Source organism: Miniopterus natalensis, chromosome 6 (assembly GCF_054644295.1).
Source record: "Miniopterus natalensis isolate mMinNat1 chromosome 6, mMinNat1.hap1, whole genome shotgun sequence".
Lineage (NCBI taxonomy): Eukaryota > Metazoa > Chordata > Mammalia > Chiroptera > Miniopteridae > Miniopterus > Miniopterus natalensis.
The window spans coordinates 47887250-47911387 of record NC_142086.1 but is presented as its reverse complement, the minus strand read 5'-3'; the positions used below and the strand labels follow the sequence as shown (position 1 = coordinate 47911387).

Genomic DNA, 24138 nt, shown 5'->3' with positions numbered 1-24138 from the left:
ATTGCGTGTTTTAAAATTTTTGTGGCACACCAGGTTGAAAATCGCTATAATGGAACATTATGAAAAGTTGAAGTTTATCTTGCTAGTCTAACATTAACATAATGTTCTGTTTCTAATCCCTTCTCTTCTTAGGCAACTACAATTATGGAGTTTGTTGTATTCTTCCAATTCATGTTCATACAACATGTGCAGTTTATAAATAATTTATTTGTGTGTTTTTTTAAATATTTGTGTTTAAAAACTGTTTACATAGATGATTTTTACCTATTAGCTCTCCTGAAGTCCTTGCCATCAGATATTCAGCTTACTGCCTGTCCCTTATGTTAGTCATCTAGTGTCCTCTTCATTACTCTGGCTTTAGTCACTGAAGATTTTAGTATCAGGCCCATTGTCTTCCTTGCTACTACTGTTCATGTTGTCATTCTTAGTAATGTCCAGTCAAAATCCACACTCATGATTCCTTCAAAAGCCTAGAGTCTTTGTTTTCTGTTTCTTTTTAATCATCCTGCTCTCCACTCCAGCTCAGATACTTGTTTTTAAGATAATAATTTTAGATCTCATCATCATCAGTACCTTCCTTCACCAACTCTAAAATCTTGATTGAAGTCATCCCATTCTCTAACTACATTTTTCATTTCATTTACTCCTATTCTAAAATTCATCCTCACTTTGACCTTCATTCGTCTGACACTATCACTTGGTGCCTCCTGTGTTTCCATTTGTCTACTGTTTTTTAAGCTTAGCTTCCATAGTTTGTCATAATATTCACTTCTTTGCACATATTGTGTCTCTAGCCCCCTTTTTCATTGACAGAATCCTAATCCTGGTTCATCTTGCTGTCTTCCTTCATTCTTGCTTTCTAAAAAGCAGAACGTGACTGGAGAAAAGCACAAAATTGTAGTTAAAGTTATGATGATAAACCTCAGATGGGGCCACACTGTTGTGCTTGTAATCAAAATACAGATAATAACCAAAGTGTGGTTCCCAGAAATAAAGTAGGTTTATTACTGGAAGAAAAAAGTTTATTGATCTGACAGAGAAATAGTTTCTCTGCTGATATTAACATGCTCATGCTTTTGCATTATATGTCATCTTACTCTTAATTTACATTCTCTTCAGTTGGAAGGCCTATTAAACTTCTGATTTGGCCACATCTCTTACCACTTCAAGTTCTTCTACTTGCTTCCCTCCCATACTTAAAATGCTTGGGAATTAATCTTCATATCTAAGGACAATAAATTAGGCTTCCTTGTTTTATAGTTCTATGGGAAACCTTTTATCCTAAGATTTTGGCTTTGGAAATAGCATTGTGTTATCTGATCTTTCTTTGGGGCTGTTATTTCTGTTAGAAACATTAATTTTTAGTTCCTGCAGTGTGAGATACTATCCCTTACATGTGAGAATGACCCTTCCAGAAAGCATCCATTGAGTAAATGCACAGTCTGGATGTGGCAGAAAAAAAGTACATTTTCTGGCTTGGGCAGTTGACTGACTTTCTTCTCCAGCTCTGGGGTTTTTTGTTCCTGCCAGACTTGATAATGCAGCAAAGAAATTTGAGTCAAAATCAGTAAAGTCTGGACTTTAAAAGGCCAGTGATTGTAGAGGTTCTTATGAGCGTCTGTTGCTTTAAAGCAGAGTACCATTTCCCTACAAAATCATAAATATTCTGGCATATCACCTAGGAAAGACTTTGGACTTTCAAAGTCAAAAGCCACTGGAAGAAAGTTATTTGGCTCCAATGCAAAAGAGCATCTTATATATAAACTGGACAGGAAACAACTGCTGTTGGGTTCTGCAAGCCTATAAAATAAAAAATACACTATACTTCCAAGCACTGTACTATCAACAGACATTGTAGACATTTTTCTTTTTGTATGATTACAGAGAGAAATACATAGATTCTGCCTCCTTTTGATAAAGCATACATTTTTCCAGTACCTCATTTCCAGTCATTGTGTGTTATCTTTCACTCAGGTCACTTTACTTCTTTAGTTTACCTACCTGGCCATTATAGTAATTTGAACTAATAATCCTGGCATTTTTTTACTCACAATATGTATTGTGCTTTGTGCATAGAAGATAATCGGTAATATAATGGAAGAAGAGAGAAATGTATAATTAAGTAATAAATGTTATTTAAGTAAATGTTACAGCTAAATTTTGAAATGCTTTGCAACTTTTTCATAGTTAAAGCCTCAAGAAAATTAAATATTGATTTTTATGTTTTGATAATGATGCAAATAATTCAGATGTGTTGTATTTTTGGAAGCATCAACTGAAATGTGTTGCTTACCTGGGTCGGGAATAGCCTAATAATTTTCTGTTCATAGTTCTTGCTAAGAACAACTTATCTATGATATTTATTATTACTTAAATGAACCAGTGGTTAGTTTTTGGTTATTTTTTCTTTTTGCTTTTTATTTAAAATGTTTTTATTGATTTTAGAGAGAGAGGAAAGAAGAGGGAGAGAGAAACATCAATGTGAGAGAAACATTGATCGGCTGTCTCCTGCACATCCTGTACCGGGAATTGAACCTTCAACCCAGGCATGTGCCCTGACCAGGAATTAAACCAGCAACCTTTTGGTGCATGGGACAATGCTCAACTAACTGAGCCACACTGGCCAGGGCTGTTTTTGCTTTTATGGTGCTTTTGCTTTATGGTTGCATTAAAAGGGATAATTATAAATTGGGTTGACAGATCTGAGCTGGTATAAGACTTTGTATCTTAGAGCAGTTTTAGATTCACAGTAAAAATAATAAGAAGGTACAGGAATTACCATATACCACCTGCCTCTGCACACACATAGCCTCCTGTATTATCAACATCACCCCACTAGAGTGATACATATGTTACAGTTGATAACCCTACATTACCACATCATTACCCAGAGTCCATAGTTTACATTAGGGTTCACTTTTGGTGTTGTACATTCTGTGGGTTTGGACAAATGCATAATGACATGTATTCACCATTATAGTATCACACAGAATATTTTCACTACCCTAAAAATCCAGTCTCCATAGTTTTGCCTTTTCCAGGATATCATATGGTTGGAATCATATAGTATGAAACCTTTTGAGGTGGGCTTCTTTCATGTAGTGTAATATGCATCTAAGGTTCTGCCATATCTTTTCATGGCTTGATAGCCTCTTTCTTTTTAGTGATGAATAACTCTTTGTATAGATGTACTACAGTTTATTTATTCATTCACCCATGGAAGAACATCTTGGTTTCTTCTAAGTTTTGGCAATTATGAATAAAGCTGCTATAAACATACATGAACAGGTTTTTGTGTAGGCATAAGTTTTCAACGCCTTTGGGTAAATACCCAGGAGTGCAATTACTGGATTGTATGCTAAGAATATGTTTAGTTTTATAAGAAATAGCCAAACTGTCTTTCAAAGTAGCTGTACCATTTTGCATTCCTACAAACATGAGAACCCCTGTTGCTCCATATCCTTACTAGCATTTGATGTTATCAATGTTCTGTATTTGGCAGTATCTCATTGTTTTAATTAGCATGTCCCTGATGACATATGATTTGAAGTATCTTTTCATATGTTTATTTGCTATCTGTATATCTTCTTTGTTGAGGTGCCTCTTAAGGGTCTTTGACACATTTTTTTCAATTATAATTGACATGCAGTATTAGTTTCAGGTGTACAACATAGTGATTCGACATTTTATATACCTTACAAAGTGATCACCCCAATAAATCTAGTATCTGCCTGGCACCATATATAGTTATTACAGTATTATTGATTGCATTCACTATGGCTGTACTTTGCATATTTTGGAACATTTTTAAATCTGGTTATTTGTTGTCTCATTGTTAAGCATTCTCTGTGTATTTTGGCTAACAATCCTTTACCAGATATTTCTTTTGCAAGTATTTTATCCCAATTTGTGGCTTGTCTTTTCGTTGTCTAGACAGTGTCTTTCGCATAACATAAACATTTAATTTTAATGAAGTCTAGCACTTGTCAGTTCTTTCTTTCATGGATCATGCCTTTGGTGTTGTATCTAAAAAGTCATTGCCAAACCCAACCTCATCTAGATTTTCTTCTACATTATTTTCTAGGAGTTTTATAGTTTTGTGTTTTATATTTAGGTCTGTAATCCATTTTGAGCTAATTTTTGTAAGATTTATGTGGAGATTCGATTAGCATGTGGATGTCCAGATGTTCCAAGCACCATTTAGTAAAAAGACTGTCTTTGCTCCACTGTATTGCCTTTGCTCCTTTGTCAAAAATCATTTGACTATATTTATATGTGTCTGTTTCTGGATTCTCTATTTTGTTCCATTGGTCTGTTTTTTTATTCTTTTTTAAAAATATATATGTTTTTAGCCCAACCGGGCGTGGCTCAGCAGTTGAGCGTCGACCTGGGATCCAGGTGATCAGGGTTCGATTCCCGGTCAGGGCACATGCCCAGTTGTGGGCTTGATCAATGACTCTCTCATCATTGATGTTTCTGTCTCTCTCTCTCCCTCTCCTTTCCTCTCTCTGAAATCAATAAAGATATATTTAAAATATATATATATATATATGTTTTTATTGATTTCAGAGAGAGAAAGGGAGAGAGAAAAACATCAACAATAAGAAAGAATCATCAATTGGCTGCCTTCTGCACGCGCCTCCATTGGGGATCGATCCCGGTAACCCGGGCATGTGCCCTGACCAGAAATCGAACCATGACCTCCTGGTTCATGGGTTGACACTCAACCGCTGAGCCACACCAGCCAGACTGTTTTTTTCTTTTCCCATTACCACTGTCTTAATTACTGTAGCTTTATAGGAAGTCTTTGTTTTTTTATAAACCTCACCCAAGGAGTGAGGATATTTTTTCCATTGACTTTTAGAGAGAGTGGAAGAGAGTGGGGAGAAGAAGAAGAGAGAGAGAGCGAGGGAGACATTGATGTGACAGAGACACATCAATTCGTTGTTTCCCACACGTGCCCCGACTGGGGGTGGAGATCGGACCTGCAACCCAGGTACATGCCCTTGGCTGGGAATTGAACCTGCGACTCTCCAGTGTGAAGGCCAATGCTCTAACAACTGAGCCATTCTGGCCAGGGCGTAGGAAGTCTTGAACTCACTGTGAGTCCTCCAACTTTGTTTTGTTCAGTATTGTGTTAGCTATTCTGGGTCTTTTACTTCTCTATATAAACATTAGAATCATTTTGACAATATCTACGAAATAACTTGCTGGTATTTTGATTAGGTTTGCATTGAATCTATAGATCAAGTTGGGAAGAACTAATATCTTGACAATATTGAGTCTTCTTATCCATGTACATGGAATATCTCTCCATTTATTTAGTTTTTCTTTCATATCCTTCATCAGAGTTTTATAGTTTTTCTCACATAGATCATGTGTATATTTTGTTAGATTTATTTATACCTGAGTATATCATTTTAGGGGGTGCTAATGTAAATGGTGCTGTGTTTTTAATTTCAAATTCCACTTGTTCATTATTGGTATACAGGAAAGCAGTTGACTTTTATATATTAACCTGTATTTTGCAACCTTACTATGATTGCTGCTTAGTTCCAGAAGGGTTTTTTTGGTCAATTTTTTCAGATTTTCTGCACAGATAATGACATCTGCAAAGACAATTTCATTTCTTCATCTGTATACCTTTTACTTCCTTTTCTTATCTTACTGCTTTAGCTAGGACATCCTTCAGTTCCTAATCTTAATGGTAAAGCTTCAAGTGTATTACCATTAAGTATGATATTAGCTGTAGGAATTTTGTAGATATTTTTAATCAGGTTGAAAAACACTCCCCTCTGTTTTTAGTTTACTGAAAGTTTTTATCATAAATTAATGTTGGCTTTTGCTAAATGCTTTTTTTGCGTCTGTTGATAATGTGACTTTTCTTCTCTAGCCTGCTGATGTGATGGATCATATTAACTGATTTTTGAAGGTTGAACCAGCTTTTCATATGTGGGATAAATCCCAGATGCTTGTGGTATATAATTATTTTTATATATTGTTGAATTTTATTTGATTAATATTTTTTTGAGGATTTTTTTTTATCTGTGTTCATGAAAGACATTGTTTATAGGTTTTTTGTTTTTGTTTTTTGTATTTTCTCTGTGTGGTTTTGTTAATAGGCTGATGCTGGACTCATAGAATGAGTTAGGAAATAGTCCCTTGGCTTTTACCTACTTGAAGAGATTATAAAGAATATAAAGATTATAAAGAGATTATCATTTCTTCCTTAGATGTTTGGTAGAATTCACCAGTGAACCCATCTGAATCTGGTGCTCTTTTGGAAGGTTATCAATTTTTGATTCAATTTCTTTTAATAGGTATAGGCCTGTTTAGATTGTCTATTTTGTGAGTTGGCAGTAATTTCCTTTCAAGAAGTTACTCCTTTTCCTTTAAGTTATAAAATTTAGGGCATAGAGTTGCTCATAGTATTTCTTTATTATCATTTAATGTCCATAGGATCTGTAGTGATAACCCTTTTTCATTTCTGATATTAATAATTTCTGCCTTCTTACTTTTTTTCTTAGTTAGCTTGGCTAGATGCTTGTTGATTTTATTGATCTTTTCAAATAACCAGCTTTTGTTTTTGTTTTTTCTCTATTGATTTCCTGTTTTCAATTTCATTGATTTTTTTTTTAATATTTGTTTTTCTTTCCTTTTCTTTTTTCGATCACCATTTATCCCCTCTATGTCCTCTTTCACTTCCACCCCACAATCACCACACTGATGTTCATGTCCATGAGTTCTCTCTCTCTCTTTTTTGCTCAATCCTTCCATTCTACCCTACCCCACCCACCACCCACCAGAGCTGTCTGCCTGCTTTCTATGAGTCTGTCTCTGTTTTGCTTGATAGTTAATTTTTTAACTCAATTTAATTTACTTTCAATTACATTTGTTCTTTTTCTAGTTTCATAAGGTGAAAGCTATGATGATTCATTTTGGATCTTCTTTTCTAACATGCATTCAGTACTACAGCAAATTTTGTTAAGTTGTGTTTTCATTTTCATTTAGTTCAAAACATTTCTTAATTTCTCTGGAGATTTCTTCTTTGACCCATGTGCTATTTAGAAGTGTGTTATTTAATCTCCACATATTTTAGGATTTTTTAAGCTAGGATTTTGTTACTGATTTCTAGTTTAATTCTGTTGTTGTCTGAGAGCAGACATTGTATGATTTCTCTTCTTTTAAATTTATTAAGATATTTTTTATGGCCCAGAATGTGATCTATCTTGGTGAATGTTCCATGTGCACTTAAGAGGAATGTATGTTCTGCTCTTGTGTAATAGTCTATTCTTGTCTATTATATCAAGTTGATTAATAATGTTAAGTTCAACTATGTCCTTACTGATTTTCTGCCAGCTGTATCTGTCCATTTGTAATAAGAGGGTGTGGATGCAGTTCTTTCCATTTTGACTTCATGTAGTTTGACACTCTCTTGTCAGGTGCGTACATGGTAAGGATTGTTATGTCTTCTTGGAGAATTGTCCCCTTTATCATTATATAATGTCCTTCTTTATTCCTGATAACTTTCCTTACTTTGAAGTCTTCTGTGTCCAATATTAATATAATGACTCCTGCTTTCTTTTGATTAGTGTTATTAGCAAGGTATATCTTTCTCTATACTTTTAATCTGTATGTGCCTTTATATTTAAAGTGTGTTTCTTGTAGACAAAACATAGTTGAGTCTTATTTTTTGATCCACTATGGCAGTCTCTGTCTTATAATTGGTACATTCAGTCCATTGATGTTCAGAGTGATTATTGACATAATTGGATTAATATTTATTATATTTGTTAGTTTTCTATTTGTTGCCCTTCGTCTTTGTTCCTATATTAGTCATTCACTCTTTTTCAGCCTTTTATGGTTTTAATTAAGCGTTTTATATTATTCCATTTTCTCTCCTTTCTTAACATATCACTTACATTCTTTTTACTCTTTCTTAGTGCTTGCCCTAGAGTTTGCAGTATACATGTACAAGTAATCCAAGTCCACTTGAAGATAACACTATACAGCTTCAAAGGCAGTGTGAAACCTAATAACAAAAGTCTACGGCCATACCACCCTGAACACACCCAGTCTCATCTAATAATGACAAAATAATCTGAAATCCTCCCTCCCATCCCTTGCATCATTGCTGACATTCTTTTCACTTATACATAAGTGCACATGCACACACACACACAAAAACATAGTCGAATGCAGCATTGTTGTTACTATTTTAAACCGTATTTGTCAGATCAAGAATAAGAAAAAAAGTTTTTATTTTACCTTCACTTACTCCTTCTTCAATACTTTTTCTTTATATATAACTGAGTTCCTGACTTACTAACTTTTCTTCTCTCTGAAGAACGTTTTCAACATTTGAAATGGCAACTATACTAGCAACAAATTCCCTCAATATTTGTATAAGAAAGTATTTCTTCACTTTTGTAGGATAATTTTACAGGGTACAGGGTGGTTTTTTTCTCTTAAATATTTCTAGTAAATATTTCTACACTCTTGCTTGAATAGTTTCTGAGAAGTTAGATGTAATTTTTATCTTTGCACCTTTATCAGTGAGGTGGGGTTTTTTCTGTGGCTTCTTTCTGGAATTTTTTTCCTCCCCCTCCCCTTTTTTTTTTGACTTTGTACAGTTTAAAAAGGATTTGCCTACATGCAGTTTTGTTGGCATTTATCCAGCTTGGTGTTCTCTGAGCTTCCTAGATCTATGGTTTGGTGTCTGACATTAACTTGAGTAAATTCTCAATCATTATTGTTTCAAATATTTCTTGTATTCCTTTCTCCTTTTGATATTTTTATTATGTGCATGTTACACCCTTTGTAGTTGTCCCACAGTTCTTGGATATTCTGTTCTGGTTTTATTGGGTTTTTTAATCAGTCTTTTTTTTTCTTCTCTTTACTTTTCAGTTTTAGAGGTTGCTATTGAGATATCTGCAAGCTCAGAGATTCTTTCCTCAGCTATGTCCATCAAGGGCATTCTTTATTTCTGTTACAGTGTTTTTGATCTCTAGTATTTTTGTTTCTTAGAGTTTCCATCTCTCTACTTACATTGCTCATCTGTTATTGTATACAGTCAGCTTCTTTTTTAGAGCCCTTAGCATATTAATCATTGTTTGAAATTTATGGTCTGATAATTCCAACATTGCTTCCATGTCTGAGTCTGACTCTGATGCTTGCTCTTTCTCTTCAATCTGTGTTTTTGCCTTTTAGTATGTCTTATAATTTTTTTTATATAACGAAGCATAATGTACTGGGTAAAAGGAACTGCTGTAAATAAACCTTTAGTAATGTGGTAACACAGTTTTGGGGGAGGGAAAGTGTTCTATATATAGCTCTATGATTAGGTGTCAGTGTTTTAGTGAGTTTTGTGCCTCTGGAATGTGAACTTCACAGTGCTTCTCATTATTTCCCTCTTCCTCCCTTAGGTGGGACAGAATGGCTAGGGTGGGCTGGAGTTGGTTATTTCCCTTCTTCCAGGTCAATTGGGTTTCAGTAAAAGCTTAGCAGGTTAGGCTCTAGTTAATAGTTTCTCCTGGGGGCAGACTCTGTTGAGAAGAACAGAATATTCCAAAATGGTTCTTTCTCCTTTCCTCCTGCCAGAAGCACAAGGAGTTTTTCCCCCCAACATTCACTGTGAGACCTGATAGAGATCCAGGAGGTAAAATTTACAAAAGTGTGGGGTCCCTGGATGACAGGGTCTGCCTGGAGTTTTTGACTCTCAGTTGTCCACCCTGAGCCTCCAGAAATTTATCTGTTATGATTCTGGTTTTTCTACCCCAGCAGTAGTTCCCACAGAGGTTTCTACTCTGGTTAAGTTGTGATTCTCTGTTTGCCTGCCAGTCTCTCCAATTTGGGGGACAGCAGTTGGCCCTGTGACCTCCCTTATCTTAAGGATTAAAGAAGAGTTGTTGATTTTTCAGTTCGTTCAGCTTTTTAGTTGTTTTTAGAACAGAGCAACAACTTCCATACTTCTTATATGCTGAACTAGAAACCTATTAAGCATTTGGTTTTTATACGTCTGCTTTGCTAATCTGAATATTTGAACTAGTTTTTACCTGGAAACTTAAACATGTCTAATTTATTTTACCTGAAATAAATCTTCTCTAACAAAATCTATTATAGAAATAAGTGAATATGAATTATAGATTTAACTAATCTTTAAATTGATAATTCATAAATGTGGTACTGAATAGCTTGTTTCATTTTTCAAGTGTTTTCCACTTTCTTTATTTTGAAGCTGCTTCTCAGCCTGTTGATAACCATGTTAGCCCATCTTCCTACTTGGGCCAGACACCAGCATCACCAGGGAGATACTCACCTATTTCGAAAACAGTACTTGGAGATGATGAAATTACACGGTAAGGAACTAAACATTCATTCTTCTTAAATAAAGCCAGCTATTAGATGGAGTTCTGATCAGCTAAGTAAGATAGTCACAATTTTCAGGACTAAAAATTTTTATTGATAGATGATGAACTTAAACCTTAATTTTTTTCATTGGACGGTTCATTGAAGAGCCCAAAAATGTAAAAATATTTTATATTCCAAATAAATCACTGCTTTTTTTTTATATTGCTATTTTTAAATGATTGTTAAATTATCATTAGAAAGTAGTTTAGATAAAAGTTAAGAGCATACTTATGCATATTTAAAATTAAATTTTCATTTATTTTTATCTACTATATACCATATAATATTATGGCATTTATTTTTCAGAATTCAACAAGTGGTATTTTCTCTTAACACCTAAAATTTACTTTCATCTAACATTACTAACTGCACTCAAGTTTGTAGATTAACTGTTTTTTTAATTCCCAAAGAACTCTTAACTAGGTGGGGAAAAAAATAAGTGAAAAAGTATTTTAGACCTTCTTTATATTCAGTATAGTAATAAGACATGTTTGTAAAGTTTGCTTTATACTTTGTACAAGTATTTCATATTATAGCAGTTACCATTAAACATGCTAATTAGTGTCTTTTTTATGTTTTTATTAATTGCATTATTGTTAGAATTATTATTTTTGAACCTTCATAAGTCCAATTATTCTTTACTTGTCAGACTCCTTACTTTAGGCAGTAATCTGTTTAAGGTCATATAGAAGTGTTTGTCTTTGTCTTCTACAAGAGTTAGCAGTGTGGAGAACTTAATAGGTACTCAACAATTATGTTTGGAATGAAAATTAGCAGAAAAAACAGTATTTGTGATGGTGATATGAATTTTCAAGGCTGTTAGTTTTTAGGCTGTGCTCCTCTACTTGTCTATCATGACCAATTTGTTGTTTTTCTCTAATAGTGCCTATTTATAGGAGTAAAGAGGAAAATAATTAGTGGCTTATCTAGTCTTTAATCTCTGAATATTTTTCAAACTAAAAAATATATTAGCATCTTGATGGCTGTTCCTGATCTTTTTCTCTATATATCTCTTGTCTAGAATATTGCATTGGACTTTGTAGTATTGCATAATGGGTCTACCTGTTTTCTATACTTTTCTGTGAAATTCAGGTGGTTGGTTACTAGATATGTCTTCCCAAATTGGTGTGCCTTTTGATAATTATACTACTATGCTTAGATAATGAGGTATAAAAATCTTCACCTTTCCATCAGAAGTTCCACAGTTTGATCCTAAGCAGTCTTTCAAACGTTATCTCACATTGCCAATTTTAAAGAAAAGAAATCCCAACAGACAAACAGTTGATGATTCTAAGATTCATTTTTAACAGCTGTATTGAGATAATGATCCACATACAGTTCACCCCATTTAAAGTATACAACTCTGATTTTATATGGTAAAATATATATAACAAAATTTGCCATTTTAACCATTTTAAAATGTGCAATTCAGTGGTATTAGTTGCATTCATAATATTATGCATCACCACTATTTCCAAAACTTTTCCTTACCTCAGACAGACTCTGTAACCATTAAGAAGTAACTCATTTCCCTGTCCACCCAGTTCTCGGTAACCTCTACTCTTCTGTCTCTATGAATTTGCCTATTCCAGATTGTTCATATAAGTAGAATCTTAAAATAGTTATCCTTTTATGTCTGGCTTCCTTCACTTAGCATGTTTTCAAGGTTTATTCATGTTGTAGCATGTATCAGAACTTTATTTTTTTTTAATGGCTGAATGATATTTCATTTTGTGTATATCATTTTGTTTATCCATTCATCTGTTGATAGACACCTATCTGGGTTGTTTCCACCTTTTGTGTATTCTGAATAATGCTGTGATAAATATTGGCATTGGAGTATCAGTTTGTTTCCCCGTTTTCACTTCCTTTAGATCAGTGATTTTCAACTGGTATGCCGCAAGAATTTTTAAAACATGCAATACCTGACTGTTTAGTTTGGGCCACTGGCCGCTTTTCCTTTAGATTGTCAAGTAAAAAACTGACAGCAGCCAACACAACAATAGCCATCCGGTGTGAATGAATCAAAATTATACCTTTTTTTGTCAGGTCGGCAAAAAATATATATTTTGCTGTGCCACAGAATTTTAGTAATTAGTTTATGTGTGCCATGAAATGAAAAAAGTTGAAAATCGCTGCTTTAGATATATACCTATGAGTGGACTTGCTGGATCATATGGGAACTTTTAAGTTTATGAGGAACCACCTGTTTTCTGTAGCGGCCACCCCATTTTACATTCCCACTATCAGTATATTAAGGTTCCAGTTTTTCCACATCCTCACCAACACTTGTTTTTTCTGTTTTGTTTTATTTTATAGCCATTGTAGTAGTTGGGATATATTGTGATTTTTATGCATTTTCCCTAATGACTAATGATGTTGAAGCACCTTTTCATGGGTTTATGTTATTTGAAAAATCTGGATTTTTTTTCTCTGGAATTATTATTGGATTTCAGCAGGGTATTTTTTAATTATTATTTGCTACTATAGAATTATAATTCATACATATGTTTAAAGCATAATGGGATCCCTAAACCGTGACTCTACCATCTAACAAGAAAACAAAACATCACCAGTATAGTGAAACCTATCCTGTGCCCTGATTCTACCCTGGTAAAAGATATATAACATGATCCTACCCTGCATTTTCTGCACTGCCCCACCAAGTTATCTGCTTTTCTGAATTTTAGATTTTTTATTCCCATTTTTTTTCATATATGTTTGTGTATTCAATATTTTCTAAACAGTATATATTTTGTTTTGCTATTCTTGACAAAATATAATTTTGTTAACACTATAAGTATACTGGCAAAACTGATACCTCTGTGTGACTAGAAAATACCATTTTAAGTTTTGAGTAGACAAATATTTAAGAAGATTAATTTAACATTATATGGAAGTATTCCTAAAATTCATTTGTAAAAGTTACTTACTTCTGCTAAGCCTTTTGTTACCAATGGCTTTCTGTGATGTTTTAGGAAAATCAGACTAAATTTTAAAAATATTTATCAAATATATATTCTAATCTCAAGTGATGTTCTGTATTTCATTATCTAAAATAATCTGCTGCTAGAATTTTCATGTTCTTCCCAGAGATATGAATAGTTTTCACACAACTATATATAACTAGTAGCAAATGTGAAGCATTATTAGTAGTAAGGTGTATTTTCATTTCAGAGATTTTAAATAGGTTGTGGGGTGGGACAAAAGGTGCATCTTAGAAAGGATGAAAAGCAGAGGTAGGTGGGTAGGTAGATAGATGGATGGGACTTAAGAAATAAAGATATTTAATTATTTCATATAAAAAGTCTAGAGATGGGCAATTCTAGTGTTTGTGTAGCAACCCTAGGCCCATGGTGTCTCTGTTTGGTCTTACCTTCATGATTGTTATGTATTCAAACCAGTAATGGGATTTTATTATTTATTCTTTTGTCAGGGGTGTTATTTTGGGTGGGGAGGGAAATGTGTGCTTTGTCCTTGTTAGGGCCTGTCTTTCTTTGGGAAGTAACTGAAATTTCCCTTCATTTCTCAGAAGACAGAATAGGGTCATAGCCTCACCTTTGCAAAGGGTCAGTGACTGGCTTGGGAAGTAACTGAAATTTCCCTTCATTTCTCAGAAGACAGAATAGGGTCATAGCCTCACCTTTGCAAAGGGTCAGTGACTGGCTTAGGTTAGTCATGAATTCAACCCTTTGGAAGTGGAAAAAGGACCTACCTTCTCTAAGACAAAGGGATAGCTGCCTTTTACAAAATCTAAAAAGTAGGGGAAATAGTAAAATGTGTGTAATGTCAATTTTTCATACATATACATACAGTATTTCCTAAGTTGGCTCTTTATATCATTTTTTTTTAACTTCCACATTGGTTTTTCTTGCCTTTTGTTTTAGTTCCATGTTTGTTTTTTAACATGGGTTCTTGGCTTTTATATAAAATTAAGATTTTTTACTTTTAATTTCTGAGCCTAATTTTTAGGGTTAGAAAGAATTCTTTACTCCACAATTTTGAAAATCCTTTTATATTTCATCTAGCTTTATAGTTTGATAATATAAGGGTTATCGATAGGGAATTCTTTCTCATTGATAGAATGTCAAATTCTGTATAAAATTTCTAAGATAAACAAAATTTCTTTTAATTTTTAGGGAACCTAGAAAAGTTGTTCTTCATCGTGGCTCAACAGGCCTTGGTTTCAACATCGTAGGAGGTGAAGATGGAGAAGGAATATTTATTTCCTTTATCTTGGCTGGAGGACCTGCTGATCTTAGTGGAGAGCTCAGAAAAGGAGATCGTATTATATCGGTAGGATATGTTAAACAAAATAATGTTTTTATTATTTTAACTATGACCTATTAATTATTAAAAGTTTTGGGTTTTACATCCTAAAGTTATAGGAGATATTTTAGTTTATCTTCTTACCATTTTACAACTTAATTGTAGAATTACAGTGATAGCAGAGAACATAAGCTGTATGACAGATGTTCTTTTGCTATTTGACTTACTTAAAAGGGGTCATCTATACAAATGTCTTTTATACTGTGTCTGTTAACTCAAGCCTATGTATTTATATGTCTGTTAACTCAGCCTTGTTACTTGTTTAGTTTAGATCTTTATATTTTAATCTGTTGTCTGCTTAATCTATTATTTAAAAAGATTTTTTAAGCCGTCTGAATATGATGGTGGGTTTAGCACTTTGTCCTTGTAGCAATTTTTTTTCATGATATGTTTGAAACTATGTTTAGAATCATCATTTCTTCCTAGTGAGTTGAACTTTTTGATCATTATGCAGATACCCTAGACATTATATTGCCTGATACTAATGTGACTATGCTAACTTTTTTTGCTTGATATTTACCTCATCTTTTCTCCATTTTTTACTTTCAGTTTGTCTGTGTGCTTATGTGGTTATTGTCCATACAATTCTAGACTAAAATCAATCAGTAATTCTACTGTTCTACCTAATGACACATAGACTTTGGGAAACTTTAATTCTGATTAACCTGTTTCTAGTATTTTATTTCTATTTCACTTTTATAACCCCCAAACTGAGCCATTTTTATTTTTTTAAACCGTTAATCCATATGTTATATAATTTTTTTTGTTCATCTTTTGTTCTTATATCTGCTTTCTTCTGTGTTTCTCAGTGGGCCTCTAATTGCATTGGGATTTGTTTCGTGTAGGACTATCTTGTTCATTGTAGAAAATTTAGCTTCCCATTCTCTTGCTAGTAGAATTCCCTAGTCATTTTTTTTTAATTTATCTTTATTGTTGAAAGTATTACAGGTGTCCCATTTTTCTCCCCCAGTTGACCCCCTCCGCCTTATTCCCACCCCCTCCCCAGGCCTTCACCCCATTATTGTCTGTATCCATGGGTTATGCATATATGCATATAACTTCTTTGGTTAATCTCTTCCCATCCTCCACCCCCTTCCCTCTTCCCTCTGAAATATGATCATCTGTTGCATGTGTCAAAGTCACTGGATCTATTTAGGTTGTCAGATTTTTTTGTTCATTAGCTACTTCTTAAAGAAGACCCTTCAACATTTCATGTAGTACTGGTCTGGTGGTGATGAACTCCTTTAGCTTTTCTTGCTCTCTTTCTTGTCCTCCTTTCTTGGTTGTAGGCCCTTGTTTTTCATCACTTTGAATATTTCTTGCCCACTTCCTTCTGGCCTGCAAAGTTTCTGTTTGAGAAATCAGCTCACAGTCGTATGGGGGCTCCCTTGTAGGTAACTAACTGTAGGTAACTAACTAACTGGTAATTATTGTAACAAACAATAATACAAATGTTGGGCTGCTTAAAGTTGTCCGAGAGGCTCCTTATACTATCTTCATATTTCTGGATTCTTTTTTCTTTTTGCTCTTCTGGTTGGGTGCTTTTTGTTTCCTCATATTCCAAATTGCTGATTTGATTCTCGGCATCCTCTACTGTTGATTCCCTGTAAATTATTCTTCATTTCAGTTCATGTAGCCTTTATTTCAAATTGGTACTTTATTATGTCATCGATGGTCTCACTTGTTTTCATAATACTCTTACTAATATGCTTGAGCATCCTTATAACCATAATTCTGAACTCTGTATCTGGTAGCTTACTTGGTTCTGTTTCATTTAGTTCCTTTTCTGGAGATTTCTTCTGTTCTTTCCTTTGTGACATGTTTCTTTGCCTCCACATTTTGACTGCTTCCAGGTGTTTGTTTCTATGTATTAGGTAGAGCTGCTATGCCTCCTGGAACTGATAGAATGGCTTTGTGTAGTAGGTGTCCTGGAGGGTCCAGTGGCTCAGCCTCCCCAATCACCTGAGCTGGGCCTTCTAGGTGCTCCCCTGTATGGGCTGTGTGCTCTGACCTGTTGTAGTTGAGCCTTGGTTGCTGTTGGCGCCATTGGGAGGAAATGACCCCCAGGCCAGTCGGCTGTGAGGACCAGCTGCAACTACAGCCAAAGAGCGGCTGTGCTGGAGACACCCCTATGGATCAGGATTTACTTTAGTGGAGCTTTGGTATTCACCAAGTGCACCCCTTGAGTGTGTCACTCGTGGATGTGGTAGGGTTGTAATCCAGTGTGGGCGAGTCTGACCACCAGGTACACTGTCTCTTAGGCCTCCCAGGAGGTGCAAAGTCAGCCTGTGCCAGTACCTTGCCCAGGGCCACCCAGCAAACCATAGTTGGCTGCTACTCGTGCTGGGCTTAGAAGTGTCCAGGAAAGGCCAAGCTATGAACCAATGCAGGCTCCCGCTAGTGCCAGGCCTGGGGCCACTTATCAAGCTGTATGGGGCACACTGCTGCTTATTTGAGAGATTTTTGGAAAGTCCTAAGCATAAGGCTCAAGAGGCCACTTGCACAGAAAAGCCACTGGAAATGGCTTGGATGAGCTTGCAGGTAGGGAGGGGCGGGGTCTCCAGGAATCACTGGGGCTGAGCCTAACGTGGGAATCAGGTGCTGGGGATTCAAATGTGGAGCCTGCCTGCCGGCTCTGTGTGGGGAGGACTTGCCAAAGGAGCAATGGCATCTGCCAGCTCTTCTGCCTGGGAGAAAGCTGCCCTTCCAGCTCTCTCCCCAATTTCAGGCAGGTTAGTTCCTCCCCAAGTGTCCCAGGTTCCTTTCAAGCTGCTGCCTGGCGCTGGGCTCAGAGGGAGCACGTCTGAGTGAGTCCATGCACTGGCCCTTTAAGAGGCGCTGCCTGGGACTCCCACACAGCCTGAAGTTGTGGAGATTTCTCTTCCCGGCCCTGGAGCCTTGGAGCCCTGGAGCCCTGGAGCCCTGGAGCCCTGGAGCCCTGGAGCCCTGGGCTGGGGGCCCGATGTGGGGCTGGGACCCCTCACCCCTCCAGGAAACCTCCACCGCCAAGATATCCCTCCCGGGTTTAACCCGCAGCACTGGGTGTGGGCCTAGGACCAGGTCTCTGGGATTCAGCTCCATCTGCCTGTGTCTCTGCCCCTCCTACTGGTCTCGTTGCTCCTTCAGTTCCCTCCTTGTTAGGGCTTCTGTTCAGCTAGATTTCAGGAGGTTCTGAATGATGGTTGTTCTGTATTTTAGTTGTAATTTTGATGTAGTTGTGGGATGCAGTGGGTACAGCTGTTACCTACGCTGCCATCTTGTTTCTCCATCCCCTAGTTATTTTAAAAAGCAAAAGTGCCCCTCAAATATCCAAATGTACCTTAGTGGGAATCCTTGGCTTATTCTTTAGCAATGACTTCTTAAATTTTTTTCTTGATTGATTGATTTTAGAGAAAGAGGAAGGAAGACAGAGAGTCACAAAGAGATTGAACCCGTAACCTTGGCATATCAGGACTATGCTCTAACCAACTGAGCTACCTGGCCAGGGCTAGCAATGATTTCTTGATGATAAATACTCTTAGAGTTTGTTTGAAAATATCTTTATTTTATCCTGACATGTAAATATAATTCAGTCTAGAATTCTAGGTTGACAGTTGTTGTCCCAATACTTTGAAGACACTGCATTATGGTCTCTGGCTTTTTTTGTTGCTTTTTTTTTTTTTAAATAAAGGTCTATGCTCTGTCTTGTTTGTAGGTGATTTGTTTTATTTATTTTTTTACTGATTGCTTTTAAGTCTCATAGTCTTTGGTGTATTGCAGTTTCACTAAAATGTGTCCATGTCTAGCATTTTATTGATTTTGTTTGTGATTCATTAGGCTACCTGAATCAGAGGAGGAGTTTTCTTTCTTCAATTTTGGAATCTTCTTAGCTATTGTCTTTTTAGATTTTGCAGCTTTCCCACATTATGTATTCTGTCCTTGAACTCCTATGAGAGGACATTATCATTTTGTTTTCCATGTCTTTCAACCTCAGTTTCATATCTGTGAACTGTCTTCTTGTACTTCATTTCAGTCAGATCTGTCTTTCCAGTTCATAAATTTTCATCTTTGTCTAATCTGCTTTTTAAGCCAAAACTAACTTATTAATTTTTTAAAATATATTTTTATTGATTTCAGAGAGAGGAAGGGAGAGAGGAGAGAGAGAAACATCAATGATGAGAGCCATTGATTGGCTGCATCCTACACACTCCCTGCTGGGGATCGAACCTGAAACCTAGGCGTGTACCCTGACCTGGAATTGAACCTCAGTCTCCTGGATCATAGGTTGATGCTCAACCACTGAGCCACACTGGCTGGGCCTAACTTTTTAATTTCAAAGTACCATTTTCTTTCTAGAAATTCTGAGTGGTTCTTTTTTCCATCTGCCTTGGCGGTTTTTGTGGGATCTTGATTTCTTGTAGTTTCTTGTATATTCGTTTAGGTTTTAAACATATTTATTTTATATTCTATAAATAATAGTTCTATTTTCTGAAGTTTGGAGTTATCTAATACATGCTATTTTATGGTGACTTGTGGTAAATAGTTTTCTCATGTTCTAAATTTTGTGAGCTTATTTTCAATAGTACTTTATTTACTTTGTATGTAAAAATCTAGTGCTGCCTAAATTGGGGAGTGGTACTCTTCCAAAAGTATTTTACATTGTTTGTTGTAGACATAAGAGCATCACTCTTAACCACTTTTACAATGAGAAAAGTAAAGTTTAGAGGTTAATTTGCCCATAGTAGTTAATAAATGGTGTAGCCAAGATTCACCTTCACCACACTATAATGGACAGGGTGGGGCAAAAGTAGATTTACAGTTTGTATGGAAAATAATACAATAATTAATAAATAGTAATACAAGAATAAACTATTTCTCATGCTTATGACTATAAACCTACTTTTGTATGCTATTTTGTTTTTAATTAAAAAGTTTAGCCCTAACCAGTTTTGCTCAGTGGTTAGAGCATTGGCCCTTGGACTGAAGGGTCCCAGGTTCGATTCTGGCCATAGGCACATACCTTGGTTGCAGTCTTGATCCCCAGCCCCGGTCTGGGTGTGTGTGGGAGGCAGCCATTCGATGTGTCTCTCTTGCATTGATGTTTCTCTCTCACTCTCCCCCTCTCTTCCACTCTCTCTCTGAAAAGCAATGGGAAAAATATCCTCAGGTGAGGATTTAAAAAAAAATGTTTAGGTAACACTTTGAAATTTTAAGATGACACATAGAAACAAACCTATATCCTGTGTTGCCGAAACTATTTAATATTGATCACATTTTCAACTACAAAATATAAACTAAAGAAAATCAGAAAATACTCCTCAAACTGAAAATATATGTTGCTGGAACATGATGGGAAAAGCATTCAAAAGTGTATATTGCCATCTTTTTGCAGTTTTCATATCAGTCCCTCTTGCCACCTAACCCTGCACATACTTAGATTCTTCATATTCCTACAACCTATCCTCTTGAGGGTCATTTATAATTCAAGATAGACTGAATCCAAGGCAAAGCAAAGATGACTGATCATTTATTTATATCTGACGAAAGACTTGTAGGAATTTGGGTGGTAGTGATACTACTTTTCTATCTCTTAATTGTGGCGGTTGCTATGCAACATAATAAAAAATGACAAGGAAATTAAAATGATACACTAGAAAATATCTATTTAACAAAAGAAGGTAGTAATGGAAGAATAGAGGAACAGAAAAGACATAAGGCATAAAGAAAACAAATAGCAAAATGGGTGACATATAAATCATTTTAAATAATTACATTGAATGTAAATGGATTAATAATCACTGCAGTTAAAAGATATTGACAGGGTATGCCCTGGCCAATGTAGCTCAGTGGTTGGAGCATTGACCTGCACACAAAATGATGATACATGTTTGATTTTTCAAGTTGTCAAATTAAGGTACATTTCTCAAATGATTGATAGCAACCTTCTGGAAAACCTGGGGGAAAGTGTTTCAGTTTTGCTCATTTGACCTTAAGCAAAGTGTTTTTTGTAAGTAAAATTGCATTGATTAAAAGTAATATTTTGTTTTACTGTACAGTAAATTTTAGTAAATCGAAACAAGAATGTATTTTAGTGGTAAAGTAATTGCATATAAATTTTTTTATCTATGCCTATTTAAAGGATAGGCTATTGTGATTTCTAACTAATGTGATAATGTACTTTCAAATTTAAGATTGGTTTGATTTACAGGTAAACAGTGTTGACCTCAGAACAGCCAGCCATGAGCAGGCAGCAGCTGCTTTGAAAAATGCTGGCCAAGCTGTCACAATTGTTGCACAATATCGACCTGAAGGTAATAAAATTCTTGCTGTCTACATTTATTAATACAATTTTAAAAATTCTTTCTCTTAATAATGTTTAACTTTCCAAGCTTAACTTCCTTTTTTATGTTTTGGTCTGATTTATTAATCTGGTATATGTACAGTCTGAATATAATTCACTATCCAGGTCAAAGTGGGGTTTTTTTGTTTGTTTGTTTAAATATATCTTTATTGATTTCAGAGAGAGGAAAGGAGAGGGAGAGGGAGAGAGAGAGAGAGAGAGAGAGAGAGAGAGAGAGAGAGAAACATCAATGATGAGAGAGTCATTGATCGGCTGCCTAGCCCATAACCCGGGCATGTGCCCTGACCGGGAATCGAACCCCAATTGCCTGGATCCTAGGTTGATGCTCAACCGCTGAGCCACTCCTGGCCGGGCTCAAAGTGGTTTTAATAGTATGTAGGAATGTGTATCTGCCAGCTCTTTTGAGTATTTCACCATTATTTGGATTAATTTTCATATGTTTATTTTTTAAAAATCTGTCCTCTAACTAAACTCATACGTTTAACATACCTTTTACTAACTCAGTGATCCAAAAGGGTAATAAAAAACATAAGCAAAGATATTGCCAAAGAAAATTAGGTTACCCCAACTTTTTCCAACTTTTGAATTAGATTGTTAATATCAAGGTTTAAGATATGTTTCTAATAGCCTCTATTGCTATTTTAAAATAAAGAGAAAGAATACAAGTTTGGGATGTAATGTGTTTCTAGAGAGTGAAGTATCATGGATATGACCTTACTGAGTTCTTAGGGGAAGAACATGGTAATGGAAAATTTGAGGTCATGCCATATTAAATACATAGTATACATCAACATGACCACTTATCCAGTAAAACCTCAGTGGAATTAAAAAGCTTAAACACCCAAAAGAATACATAAGTAATCAGGGTGATACTATTCATATAAACTCTTCCTGAGGAGAGAGAATAAACTTCAGACACCCAAAATGATGGGGGAGAGACTGACATAAGGAATGGTGTTGGGAATTAAGATAGTTATTAGGAAGAGAGTATATAATATGGAAAGACTGTATATTCTGACAATTTGAATACTGTTTTCAGAAAATGGGAGATTTCAAAGATAATATAAGAACAGAATAAGCTTCCTGATTCCTTTAAAGTTTTTAACTGAATATGAAAGGATAATATTTCAAACCAGATCTGGGGAGATTAGATTTGAAATAGTTTGGCTCATAGTAGGGGTCCAAAAGCCAAACAAAATATTATCATTAGAACAAAAGAACAAACCTTCCTAATTTTACATTTATGTATTCTTATAAACATACACATTTTATTTGTTATATATAAATATATTTATTAAATGTAAATTTTATTTTATATATAAATGTTTTATATATAATACCTATATATTGTTTATTTATATAATTTTATGTTCAAGAATTTAATATATTTGTATATTTTATATACAGGGTGGCAAAAGTAGGTTTTTGAAAAATAATGCAATAATAAATAATAAGACAAGGATAAGCTGTGCTTCCCATACTCACAACTGTAATCCTACTTTTGCCCCATTCTATATAATTATATATATATAACTATGTGTATGTACAGCATACATACAAACATGTATGTATTGCTTCTCCTTAAATAAACAATAACATACACATTTCTCCAAGTTGCTTGTTTTACTTAATAGTAAGTATACTAATAGTCTAACTATAGTAATTCTAAGAACACTCCATAGTAGCACATACAGATGTTCCTCATTCTTTTTTTATAGCTATATAGTTGTTTTTTTAACCATTAGATCATTTTTACAACAAAATACTGTTTAGGGTTAGACTTTGCTTTATTACCAAATCTGAAAATTGTTTTAACAAGGTAAGTAAACTTTTGATATAATTGAAGTTGTTTGATCTCAGTTCTATTCATACTGGGTGTTTTTAGTCAAGCCTTTTATATAAATAGCCTGTGAAAAATATTTTCCAAATATGCCTACTTCCCATATGTTCTTGTACTGTGTAACCTTACCACTCCCCCATCAAGAGGCAAAGTCTCTCCTTGATTTTGAACTGGTCTTATAATTCACTTGTCAGCAAGTAAGTGTGATAGAAAAAATCATGTGACTTTCAAGGTTAGATTAGAAGAGACCATGAAACTCTTGCCTGGTTCTTTCGGGGTCTTGCTCTGGGAGAAGCCAGACACCATATAAGAAGTCTGACTACCCTCAAAGCAGCATACTTCAGAGGTCCATTATGGTGCCCTGAGCCCAGACTTCCAGCTAGGACCACCAACACAAGACAATGTAGGGTGAAGCTATTTTAGATCCTTCTATTAAACAGCTCATCCACCAGCTGAATCCCATTAAGTGACCTCAGTCTATGCCATAATGACCATCCAGCCAAAATGCTGCCTGAATTGCTAACCTACAGAATCCATAAAATGGTAACTATTTTAATCCACTAATCTTTGGGGTAGTTAAAAGCAATAGTAACTAAAACACAGTCTCACTGTAAAGTCTGTTTTTCATACACACACACAAGACAAGCCTTCCTAAATTTATACAGGGGTGGGAAAAAGCAGGTTCACACTTGTTCATATGGAAAATAATACAATAACTGATAAGTAATAATACAGGAATAAATTCTGTTTTGAGTACTCCCAACTGTAAACCTACTTTGCCCACCCCTCTGTAGTCCTAGTATGTCATACGCTAAGGATTAAAGAACTAGGGAAAATAGTTAACTCTTTTCAGTAATACTGTCTTAGTTGTAGTGTTGGTGGTGATATTTTAAGACTTGTGAATGTAATATTGGATAAAATAAATAAGTCATCATGCAGTACTCTAATTCTGTTATTCTCCAGTGTCTTGAGAACCAGAATTCTTCATATGCAAGGAAGTTCATACAGATACGATAAGGATTAAGTAAAAACCTAAGGTTTCTAATTTTTAATTAGAAGAACCAGTATAAACTCATGACTCAGTTTATATTTTCATCTATATCTCCATCCATCATTCTATCTGTATGTTACCTGTGTCTTTACAGACTAAAGTTTTCACAAGTTGACAGTTATACTAATCAGTCTACTAATGTTTATACTTTATATTTTCTATTTTATT

The 24138-nt window shown here is 35.1% G+C and overlaps 1 protein-coding gene across 7 annotated transcripts in view; it reads left to right on the top strand.

The window, feature by feature from the left end:
• Positions 1-24138, top strand: part of DLG1 (discs large MAGUK scaffold protein 1) — a 223480-nt gene that overhangs the window by 144231 nt on the left and 55111 nt on the right. For all 7 annotated transcript variants that reach the window (XM_016200019.2, XM_016200018.2, XM_016200023.2 and 4 more), the window contains 3 exons: positions 10238-10358; positions 14550-14706; positions 20927-21029. In XM_016200019.2, coding sequence (XP_016055505.2) covers positions 10238-10358; positions 14550-14706; positions 20927-21029 — 381 coding nt within the window. The remainder of the gene's footprint in view (positions 1-10237; positions 10359-14549; positions 14707-20926; positions 21030-24138) is intronic.